This window comes from Diabrotica undecimpunctata, chromosome 5 (genome assembly GCF_040954645.1).
Source record: "Diabrotica undecimpunctata isolate CICGRU chromosome 5, icDiaUnde3, whole genome shotgun sequence".
NCBI classification, from domain to species: Eukaryota; Metazoa; Arthropoda; class Insecta; order Coleoptera; family Chrysomelidae; genus Diabrotica; species Diabrotica undecimpunctata.
This window is the reverse complement of record NC_092807.1, coordinates 72,575,385-72,588,667: the sequence shown is the minus strand read 5'-3', so window position 1 is coordinate 72,588,667 and position 13,283 is coordinate 72,575,385. Positions and strand designations below refer to the sequence as shown.

General features: G+C 34.5%; 1 protein-coding gene across 1 annotated transcript in view; it reads right to left on the bottom strand.

Moving 5' to 3' along the window:
- LOC140441384 (uncharacterized) overlaps positions 1-13,283 on the bottom strand; it is a 594,575-nt gene that overhangs the window by 298,406 nt on the left and 282,886 nt on the right. The window contains exon 6 of the mRNA XM_072532093.1: positions 4,833-5,065. Within this exon, the coding sequence (XP_072388194.1) occupies positions 4,833-5,065 (233 nt within the window). The remainder of the gene's footprint in view (positions 1-4,832; positions 5,066-13,283) is intronic.

Genomic DNA, 13,283 nt, shown 5'->3' with positions numbered 1-13,283 from the left:
TCGGTGCAGTACTTTCCCAAGGACCAGTTGGCAGTGATAAACCAATTGCCTTTGCTTCCAGGACACTAAATGAAACCGAAACCAAGTACTCCACAATAGAAAAGGAAATGTTAGCAATGGTGTGGGCAACTAAGTATTTTCGACCTTACCTATTTGGAAGAAAATTTAAAATACTTTCAGACCACCGTCCTTTGCAATATCTATTCTCCCTAAAGGAACCCAACTCCAAACTAGTACGTTGGAGATTAAAATTAGAAGAATTTGACTACGAAGTAATTTACAAAAAAGGCAAAGCTAATACAAATGCGGACGCACTGTCTCGAATCGAAATACACACAAAGGAAACTAAGGACATCGATTCACAAATTAAGGAAGTCTTTGATGATTTAGTAGACATGGAAGACGATGGATGGTCAACGACTAATAATCCAGATGCAGATCGAATAATCGACGAGATTGTAGAAGAAAAAGCAACAGAATTAATTCCAAAAAACATCCCAGAAGATACTGTTGAAAACGAAGATCAAAACATGGACGAAGACGGAAATGAAACAATACATACAGCAGTAGAAAACCCAATTCTTGGTATACCTATTTCGGAAAAACCACTTAACTTCTACAATAACCAAATTATAGTCAAAATCGTCAACTACAATCCACGACCTCCAGCAATTATACAAACCTTTCCGAATAAAAGACGTTATCATATCCAGCTGTCGAAAGATCAGTTAAAAGCTGATACCATAAAAATTTTTAAGGAACACCTCAACCCGAAAAAGAAATATGCAATTTTATTTGAAGCAGAAGAAGAAATTTTTGCAGAAATTTGCGAAATTATCAGGAAAACTTTTAAAAACAACGCATATGACTTAGTAAAGTGCAATCTTTTATTGGAAGATGTTAACCTAGAAGAACAACAAAAAGAGATTATAAAAAACTATCATGAAGGAAAAACGAACCATAGAGGAATAGCTGAAACAGAAAGTCAAATAAGGAAACGATATTACTGGCCTAATATGAAGAAGGACATAGAAGATATCATAAACTTTTGCGATATATGTCAAGAAAATAACTACGACAGACTTCCTCCCAAACCAAAATTTATGGTTACACAAACTCCCACTAAACCACTGGAAATAGTTCACATTGATTTATTCCAGGCTGATGGACAGAAGTTTCTAACCATAATAGACGCATTTTCGAAATATGGGCAAGCCTACCCAATAAATGGAGGAAATGCAATCAATGTACTCAACGCCCTACTGATTTTTATAACACATCATGGACTCCCAACAATGATAGTAGCCGATAATGGTACGGAATTTAAAAATGGAGTAATACAAGAATTTGTAGACTCTCATAAAATCTCAATCCACTATACAACACCAGAGAATCCGCAATCCAACGGGATGATTGAGAGATTTCATTCTACGTTAATCGAACATCTTCGAATCCTAAGGAACACCAAAGCAAAGCTCTCGATTAAAGAACAAATGCTATACGCTATAATTGGGTACAATAATTCCATACATTCAGCAACGAAGTTAAGACCCATCGACATATTAAACGGACATATCGACGCAAAAGATCCCTTTGACGTTGACATACAGAAAGTAATACTGAACAATTATATCCAAAATCATAGAGAGATAACAAAGGAATTATACAAGGAAGTAAACCAGCAAATACAAGAGAATAAAAATAAAGTCAGTGAAAATAGAAATAAATCAAGACAAGACCCTATTACGTATAAATCAAGCACAAAAATCTATACACGAAAAACAGTTACCAGAAATAAATTACTTCCGCGATATTCCGCAAAACATATAAAAAGAAATAACGAAGTTACTGTAAAAACATCAAAAACTACAGTTCACAAGAAAAACATAAAACATCAACCTAAATCAAAAACTAATTCTAAACCGTCCGCACAGGATCACCCTGACGATGAGAGAAGAAGAGAAGATCAAGGACCTGAAAGACAACCCAGGATTAATTCCCCTCAACCTGGAACAAGCAAAGATTCATCTAGTACACACGATTTCATATACTTTTTCAAACTACTACCAATAAAAGAAGAATTTGATAGAATTGAAACCAGTACGACGCAAAGACCACAGCAGTTCAAAATGGACTTAGCCATTACCTTTTTCGTGTATTATATTTATCCTTCATTTTCTTGTCCTATCTTATTAATCTTAACTTATCCGTCCAAACTTATCTCATCAATCTTCCGCCCAGATACAAATTCAAAACCCCAATCCAGAGTTACATAAATTTAAGGACAACCATCCCAGAGCAACCGCTAATGCTTCCCAAAATAAGGACCATAGATATTCAAACAGCGATTAAATTCAAATCATTAAGGATTTGAATCATCAATTCTCTAAGGAAGATGAACATCTAGAGACAATTAATCCGAAATTATGGAACCATAGCCATAACCATTTTTGGATGACTCCTTTATATATCTTTATTACAATAATCTGCCTCTATATATGTTACAGGTATAAAGCAAATAACAAAAAAACCCAACTCTAGCGACGAAACTCCAGAAGAGGCCAACTCAACAGTTCTGTTCGTCCCTCACAAAACTTCTTCAGGGGATGGAGTAGTTACAGTACAATGACCGCTACCATCCAGTAAGTTCCACCACGTGGATTCCAACACGGGGCTACCGCTTGAACATTCTGGACTAAATTGCGACGTATTGAACAGCAAGATCAGCAATTAATAAATTATAAAAACACCATGTTAAAATCAATATTTTTCAGTCTGATTTAAAATATAGTCTGATTTAAATTATTATTGTTGTTACTAAAATCTTTGTCAGTCGAAATAAAAGTTTTAATTGTGAAGTTCAGTTTTTAAAAAAGTGTTTTTCCCAAGAACATTCATAATTCGCGCTAGATGTCTTTTACTTTATCTTTGATACCTCGAGTTTTTAACAGCTGGCATCCCTAATTTGCGACCATTTTTCTCAGGCAACCTTATATCATGATATTAAGAAAAACAATTACATTATGAACCTAGTGATCCAGCAGTAGAATCTAAGACTATTATGGAGAAATGTAATTAGGGTAGCTGACCCGCAGAGAGATAAAGATAATGACTATGAGTTAAGAGAATTATGAATATTAAAATTATAGAAATTTAAAGGTTAAAATCAATTTTATAGTTTGTTTTTCTAACGATCAGATATCGATAATTTTCCATTATTAATTTTTTATAGAAACCTAATAACGTTGCTATTTTCATATACACTACTCAACAATTGAAGTGGATAATTTTAAAATTCCTAAAACTAATATATAAAACTATTTTTAAAATAATTGCTTGTACTATACTCTATTATGCTATCTTTATTCCCAATATTTTTTGAATGTGTTTTTTTTCTCCCTATTCTTATCGGCGCTTATCTCGTACAAAGAGAGACATGTTGTTCCAAACATGAATATATCATTCGTATAAAAGTGCTTGTATTGGCTTTACCAGTTGTCAATAAGTCAAGAAATCGATTTATCACAAAAACATTACGCCGCAAAAGACGTTTAGAACTAGTGCAGCACGAGCAAGTAGTTCGTTGGATCCTACAAGGCATAACTCAATAAGAGGTTGCTATGAGGCTAAATGTGTCGCAAAGTGTGATAAGTTGTGCATGGAATCGGTATGTAGCAACTGGATCTGGAACATACAGGCATGGAGGAGGAAGAGAACGATCTACAACTCGTCGGCAAGACCGTTTCGTAGTTCTGAGGGCAAGAAGAAACCCAACATTCACGGCTTCCAGAATTAACAGTATCTTCAGGCATGCTACTGGACCAGCGATTTCCAGTCAGAAGACGGTTACATGCATCCAATTTAAGGGCTAGACGGCGCGCTAGCCATCCACGATTAACTAGGGAGCAGCGTGCATGCAGATATCGCTGGGTGATGGAACACTATCAGTGGAATTTCGAAAATTGGAGGAATTGTCTCTTTACTGACGAGTCCAGATTTCGTTTGTATACGAATGATGACCGAATATTGGTGTGGAGGGAAAGAGGACAGCGTTACAATGAAAATCTGAGAGTCTCAACCACTCTTTTTGGAGGTGGATCCGTTTGCGTGTGGGGAGGCATATGTTTTGACGGTCGCATGGACTTAGTCGTCTTAATTAATGTTATAGTACCAATAGTTGTTCCATTTTTTGGTGCAGTAGGCGAACAATTTGTTCAGATTGATGATAATGCTCGCCCTCACCGTGCGAGAAATGTCAACGAGTGTATAGAAGCTCATGGCATTACAAGAATGGAGTAGCCATCGTGTTCACCTGATATGAATTGCATTGAACATGTTTGGGCCTAAATATCTGAGCAACAAAACAGGTTCCTTCAACCGCCCCAAACCTTAGATCAGTTGGCCAATATATTACGTGCGATTTGGGAACGTATACCGCAGCAGTTCATCAATAATTTAATAAGAGGTCTTCCAAATAGAGTTAGAGCACTAAGGCGACACAGAGGTGGGCCCACACACTATTAATTTTTCTTTTAGGGATATTAGAAATTGAGCAGGAATAGAAATTTTAGGTTGTTAATTTTCAATTTTTGTTTATTTTCTTTTTTTTTTTTCTTAAAGAATTTGTTTCGTTCGGTTCATCTGTATGAAAATACGAAGTAAAAATAAATCTTTATTTATATCACTCCATTTTTCTATTTGACCTTATGAACAAAAAATAAAATACACATTTTCATGATATCCACATTTTAAGTTTTAAAATGTTAAATCAAACGAATCTTGTTTGTAGGGAGGTGTGGATATAATTAAATATTAAAAAAATATTACCTTACCTTGGTTTAAAAGATCTGGATCTATAATGTTTTACCATTGAAGCTACATTTTCAAATGGATTTTCCACTTTTTCAGGTATTATTTGTTCATCGTTGACGTCATTATAGACTCCCTCTTTGACCTGATCAATACGAATTCTATCAGCATCGTACATTATGCGAGCTTCACCAAATTGGTAAATCTCTTCTAAGAGTTTTGCCGTTTCGCGATGAATATTCATATAATTACTTATCTAAAAAAAATTTTAAATTTTACCAACTATCAATAAATAAAGTAGATATTATTTTACTACGATGAAATATCTTACTTTTTAGTTTATGTCGGAGAATACAATTTACAAATGTAATAGTAGGGAACCTTCTAGGGGTATATAGGACCTAGGATAGGTTTTAATAAGGTAAAATCAAATAAACTTCCTCGAATCAACTGAAAACATGACACATGAGCTACAGCCATGTAATTAAAGTAGATTTGTTGATTGAACCTAGACATATTGGCACATATAAACTAATACATGTTTGTGAAAAAAGCATAATAGCGTAACGTGTTTAAATAGATAAAACGAGTGGTTCTAATTTATATATAACTATTTATGTTTAAGCTTACAGCACGATATTAGCTTATTAAATAACTTCTAATAATAGTGCTCCGGTATATATATATATATATATATATATATATATATATATATATATATATATATATATATATATATATATATATATATATATATATATATATATAAGTAAAAAGTAATGGCATGTCTCGCAAAACAGAAAACCAAAAATGGTATATCGATGGAAGGCAACCGTATATACGTATTTCTGACTATTGGTCGTCTTCATTGGTTGCATTGCTCCTGTAGTGATCCTTTCCCAAGTTAATATGCTCCTTTTCTAACTTGGCTGCACCGTACTGAAGACGACCAATAGTCAGAAATACGTATATACGGTTGCCTTCCATCGAATATTATAATAATATTCAATATAAAATAAAGAAATAAGGATTCCTGAACAGGGGGACTACTTTAGATACTTCTAGAAATATTGTACTTACTATATATATATATATATATATATATATATATATATATATATATATATATATATATATATATATATATATATATATATATACATATATATATATATATATATATATATATATATATATATATATATATACATATATATATATATATTTATTTACGGTAACAATTGACTTCCCACATGTAAAGTTGTAGGTTCAATTGGCTTCCGCTGGTCAATTGGCATCCGGTATTCGGATGCCAATTGACCTCTTCAAAATAATATCAGAAACGCATAGTGGATGATATTATAAGGCTCTTTACGCGATATGAACCCGGAATCCAATTGGACCGTTTTTTGATTTGTAAATAAATCGTAGTTCGAGGCAAAAAATAAGCAGCGCCACCATCGATTTGTGTATATTGAGTTGAAGCGATATTCATGTCGTTACAGCTTAGCGGTTCAATTGGCATCTACAGGATGTGATACGATTTTGGAAGCCAGTTAGTCACTTAGATTGTCTTAGATTCCAGGTTTATAAAGGTTCGAGTAACATCTGGTCGATTCGTGTTTGAGTTTAATTCTTAGAATGGATATTTTTTGTTTAGTTTTTGGATTTACCATATATTATTGGTTTTATCTTACTTTCTTGTTATCTGCAGTCTTTTATTCTTTTTGAAAGGTTTTATAACCTTATTTCTCAGCGCCATGTGTATAATTTTTTGAAGCACATTGCTAAAACGTTGTGTATTAAAAAGCATTTAATGTTAGGGGTTGTAAATGCATTAAAAATGTTGTGAATTTTGAAAATGTGGTTTGGCGCTGTGTTAATAAGATTCTTTCGTTAAGATGCTTAGTTTTTATCTATCTCTGGTTTGGTTATGCTTTGTCTTTTTTTCTGTGAAAATATTAACTAATATTATAAATGTGAGTGTAAGGTGTTTGTCGGCTTGTTTTTTTTCGCATTCCCTGTTTAACTTTTTAACCGATCATATTGATTATTTTTGCAATTTTGACAGGGACACAAATAAGCACAGATGATACATTTTATTAAAAAAAGTTGTATTTTCAAGGGATACTTCTCGGCAGAAGACGCCATCACAATCGAATCGAGGATAAAAGCTAGTATTTTATATGTAAATGAGAATGCAATCCACTCTTAACTGATCAACATTTAATATGTCATCACAGGTGTTCCGTGTGCAATGCTGCCAGGTCACCCATGTACAGCTTGGAACAACAAGAGCCATTTGCTGATCGGTTTAGGTCACCGAAACCCAACCAATTATGATTGGATCAACAGAAACAACTACTCCGTGGGCTAATACCCCTACCGGCATTGAATTATACTATTGATCCAATGGTCGCAGAACAACACAACCCATCAAGTGTGAAACGCCAAACAGCTGTTTCGGTCCGCCAGACCTTATCAGTGACGCTTGGCTTCTCCATTGGAAAGTTGTCCGTTCTGCTTAAGGGGACAAGGTCCTCTGAATCTCAAATGTAAATGAGAATGCAATCCACTCTTAACTGATCAACATTTAATATGTCATCACAGGTGTTCCATGTGCAATGCTGCCAGGTCACCCATGTACAGCTTGGAACAACAAGAGCCATTTGCTGATCGGTTTAGGCCGCCGAAACCCAATTAATTATGTTTAGATCAACAGAAACAACTACTCCGAGGGCTAATACCCCTACCGGCATTGAATTATACTATTGATCCAATGGTCGCAGCACAACACAACCCATCAAGTGTGAAACACCAAACAGTTGTTGCGGTCCGCCAGACCTCATCAGTGACGCTTGGCTTCTCCATTGGAAAGTTGTCCGTTCTGCTTAAGGGGACAAGGTCCTCTGCATCTCAAATATAAATGAGAATGCAATCCATTCTTAACTGATCAACATTTAATATGTCATCACCGGTTTTCCGTGTGCAATGCTGCCAGGTCACCCATGTACAACTTGGAACAACAAGAGCCCTTTGCTGATCGGTTTAGGTCACCGAAACCCAACCAATTATGTTTGGATCAACAAAAACCACTACTCCGAGGGGTAATACACCTACTGGCATTGAATTATACTATTGATCCAATGGTCGCAGATCAACACAACCCATCAAGTGTGAAACGCCAAACAGCAGTTTCGGTCCGCCAGACCTCATCAGTGACGCTTGGCTTCTCCATTGGAAAGTTGTCCGTTCTGCTTAAGGGGACAAGGTCCTCTGAATCTCAAATGTAAATGAGAATGCAATCCACTCTTAACTGATCACATAGGTGACCTAGCAGCATTGCACACGGAACACCTGTGATGACATATTAAATGTTGATCAGTTAAGAGTGGATTGCATTCTCATTTACATTTGAGATTCAGAGGACTTTGTCCCCTTAAGCAGAACGGACAACTTTCCAATGGAGAAGCCAAGCGTCACAGATAAGGTCTGGCGGACCGAAACAGCTGTTTGGCGTTTCACACTTGATGGGTTGTGTTTTTCTGCGACCATTGGATCAATAGTATAATTCAATGCCGGTAGGGGTATTAGCCCACGGAGTAGTTGTTTCTGTTGATCCAATCATAATTGGTTGGGTTTCGGTGACCTAAACCGATCAGGAAATGGCTCTTGTTGTTCCAAGCTGTACATGGGTGACCTGGCAGCATTGCACACGGAACACCTGTGATGACATATTAAATGTTGATCAGTTAAGAGTGGATTGCATTCTCATTTACATTTGAGATTCAGAGGACCTTGTCCCCTTAAGCAGAACGAACACTTTTCAATGGAGAAGCCAAGCGTCACTGATCAGGTCTGGCGGACCGAAACAGCTGTTTGGCGTTTCACACTTGATGGGTTGTGTTGTTCTGTGACCATTGGATCAATAGTATAATTCAATGCCGGTAGGGGTATTAGCCCTCGGAGTAGTTGTTTCTGTTGATCCAAACATAATTGGTTGGGTTTCAGTGACCTAAACCGATCAGCAAATGGCTCTTGTTGTTCCAAGCTGTACATGGGTGACCTGGCAGCATTGCACACGGAACACCTGTGATGACATATTAAATGTTGATCAGTTAAGAGTGGATTGCATTCTCATCTACATTTGAGATTCAGAGGACCTTGTACCCTTAAGCAGAACGAACAACTTTCCAATGGAGAAGCCAAGCGTCACTGATGAGGTCTGGCGGACCGAAACAGCTGTTTGGCGTTTCACACTTGATGGGTTGTGTTGTTCTGCGACTATAGGATCAATAGTATAATTCAATGCCGATAGGGGTATTAGCCCTCGGAGTAGTTGTTTCTGTTGATCCAAACATAACTAGTATTTTATAGTATAGCAAAGTAATACATTTTCGGGTAGATCAGATATGTAGGATTTAGTGCTCGCTCTTCTACCTATATTTTATTAAAGTGTCTTATGAAATTTCAATTTCTGGATCATTTTTTGTCTTTAACTGGGATATTATTACTCTCCTGCCTTCTACTATTCTTTGCTTTTCTCACCTCTCCTGCTGATATCTCTATATTTGTGTTTCGTTTATTTATTCGTTCATAGTTTGTTATTAATTTTGCCTCACACATATTTGCGTCTTAATAATTTTAATAATATAGAAATCTTATTACCTGAATAAAGGAATCATGTTTTAATGTTCAAATAAATTTAATAAATTAAAACCATTTCTACATACCATTTTGAAGATAATCATAACAACTTGAAAACACTACAACAAATGAAATGGAATAAGCAGTTGTTCCACATCTCTAACGTAAGGATATAAAGAAAAATTGATTCTTAATATCGTGTGTATTTTTCACCAGCGCGAATTAGTGCTTGAAATCTACGTGGCATGCTGCGTATAAGCCTGTCGATATCTTGTTGAGGTACCTATATTTTCCCATTCTTCGATTAGAGTTTCTTTTAGTTGTTGAAGGATTTAAGGTGGATGTGGGCGCCTCGGGACACATCTATCTAACATATCCCAAAGATGTTCAATTAGTATAAGCGAATAAATGCAATACACTCTTAACTGCTCAACACATCAAGGTGTTATAGCAGGTGTTCCGCGTGCAATGCTGCCATGTTCACTATTGGAGTCACTGGAGTAGTTGTTGCTATTGATCCAAAAAGTTAAGCTTTGCTTGGGTTTTCGGTAACCTTAACCGACAGCAAATGACTCTTGTTTTCCACGCTGTACATGTGAACATGGCAGCATTGCACGCGGAACACCTGCTATAACACCTTGATATGTTGAGCAGTTAAGAGTGTATTGCAATTTTTCGCTTATATTTTATAGTCAGAGGACACAGTCCCCAAAGCAGAACGGACAACTTTCCAATGGTGAACCCAAACGTCACAATGGATCATTTTATGTACCATTATAGGTATGTGCCATGTATAGCCTTGATAAAGACTTAAAATAAAGTAAAAATATTGGCAAATTTTAAACATTAACTAGGTTTTAATTGTCCCTAACCCACTATTACCATTAGAAGCTATTAAGTGGACACTACTCCTAAAACTTTGTTTACGTTGAAAGCTATGTATCGCCATTTTAAAAAGAGAGACCAAGAAATTTTGTAAATTATATGTTTGCAACTGTGTTTCTTACAAAAACCTTTTGTATGTATATAACTTCTTTATTATTCACTTCTAATGAAGTTAAGAGATAAAATACTGATTCTGAATTTTGTTTAAAAGAAGTGTACCTTTAAACATTTAATTTTCAACTTCTTCAAAGTTACAGTAATTTCAACATCTTTTCAATTCTTGAGTACTTCAATTCCCAAGAGATTTCAGTAATTTTATTTTATTTTTTTCTACGTAGGGCAAACACAACCATGAGATATAATCGAGACTCCATATATTTCAAACTAGGTTGATTTTGATAAAATTGGTTTTTGTTAGGTACAGATAATAATTACCTATGTAGTGACTTCATAACAGGTAATTCTTATTTTTATGTTACAGCCTTAAAATAAAACATACATTATGTCGAATAAATTTTGATATATTATTTATTAACAAACGGTTAAAGAAAAACAAATATGTGTTAAAATACGACTCTTTTTTAATTATTGCTTTTCATAGTATATGGACATAATATTTTATCTCTTTTTAATGCAAAAGGATCTGGTTCGTTTTGATTGTGCATCTATTATTATATAATACCACATCAAACCAGATTCAGTGACGTACGAGAAGTATGGGCAGAGGAAAGAAAAATACACACAGTTGTAAGAAGTCAGATACCAAAAAATAAAGGAGAAAGTTATGTGCACTTTGCGTTCGGCAATAATGTGCCTGTTGTCTTAAACATCTTCACTTGCAAAAATTTTCACAGTGAGTGTTATTAAATGGTCGTATACTCTTATAAGTACTTTTGTTTGCTTTCTAAGTATTTTTCATGGACTTTGAATTTGCTAAAATATTGGAAAGTGTCATCGAAAATGCAAATCGAAGAGAAATACGAACAAGAACGAGAAAATACAGCCCATATAGCCCATAATGCGACGTAACAGCCCAAGGCATGAAGTTACAACCATTGTAACATTTAATTTTAACATTTAATCCTACTATACCAGAATTTCTTTAGTAATACCAAATAATTCATTACAACAGAGCTCTTTTACTCAGGGAATAATCAGACTAGAAGTTGTTAAAAGACGATAAAACATTTTTAAATTACTGAGCTTAAAAAATGTAAAATAAAAGTATTTAGCAAATTAAATCAAATTTGAAGCTGTCATAATTTTAAAAGAAAAATATTCAATCTCGAAAAAATCAATAACTACCTGCCTACAATTTATAGATAAAGATAACTTTATAATATACTCTAACAAGTTAAATTTTTAAACATCCGTTTCGACAACAAAATATTACAATGACTGAACAGATGAATTGACTCAGGTAGAATTCCACCGAAACCTTTAGGTATTATTGTCGACTTGAGTCATAAACCAATGGATGCTAAAGGTCCAAAGCCAATCGATGCCAAAGAAACCGCAACAGCGATTGATGCCAATTGGTACCGCAACAGAATTCGCTGTATATTGTGGCCCGTGAATATTCACGGATGCCAAATGGGAATACTTTTCGTCCAGAAGTCAATTGGTACTACAAAGAAATATATATATATATATATATATATATATATATATATATTGTTATGATATGTAAAATCGAGAAAAATATTGGTTTGTTTAAAAATATTTCAAAGTTCAAAAACATTAAAATAATTCAGATAAGTAGGATAATATCCAACAAACATTTCGGAGAAGGAAAGTTATTAAATCCTTGGATTTCCTGTACTAAACAAAGTGTAAGCTTTGCATTTATTTCTTTGTTATACTTGAGTGACCCGCATAAGTTTAAGTGAAAGCCACAGACAATTGAACGGGGTTTTTCAAAATACATTAATGCAGTGATTAAAGACAATAGAAGGGATTATAGAAAGTGGTTTTTGTTAGTTTTTAAGAATTATAGAAAAATATTATTTGTAAATAAGTTTTAGGAAATTTATAAGTATAGGTAAAAATTTGTTTGTTATCGAAATGAAAAAATGGGGGAATTGTGACGAGTTTTGATTGGCGGAGAGTGAAAAAGGTGGGATAAGTATGAGAGTTTGGTAGATTCAGTAGAGAGAGGAGAGAGGCAGTTGGTTTTACAAATCTGTAAGAGGAACAGTGATTGTTCTCTGGTGGTTCCAAAGAAGTAGCAAGCAGTAGTGTTGAATGTTAGTGAGTTTTTGTGGAGTTAGTGTATCTGACAGAAGCTGAAGCAGCAAAATATTGTAAGTCATATTTTCCTACTTATATTCCAAGAGTCACTGTTCAGGCCAACGAGAGATTCAGTTTATCGTAAAGAGAAGATATTCCAAGAGTCATTTTTCACTCGGGCCAACGAGAGATTCAGTTTATCGAGAGGAGAAAGGCTATCATAATTTGAATGATTTTTGCTTTTGAAGGAGATCATTAAGGACGATATACTTGCAACAATCTGTTGTAAGATTGCTGATTACATAGGGAGCGGTTGAGAGGAGATAATACAGTCTACAAGGAACAAGGATTTGGACCACTCATCATCAGAGAGAGATATTTTTGTTTTCTGTAGTTTTTTTTTTCTTTTATTGATAACACAATTTTACTCGTAATTTAGAAAGGATATAAATATTTTGATTAGGAGAGTTAGAATAGTTTGGGATTTTGAGTTTTCAATTAATATTGTTTGTACCATAAATTTTGATTGTTCACGTACGGAGAACAAAATTTTGAGAATCCTTATGTGAGATTTGTTTATTGAAAACTTTTGAGTGTGAATTATTTCATTATTTTTATTTCAATATATAGTGTTAGATCATATGTGTTTTTTATTATTCCGGTATTCTCTGGACCTTACCTTTCACATGTAATAGCATAGATATTGAAGCACG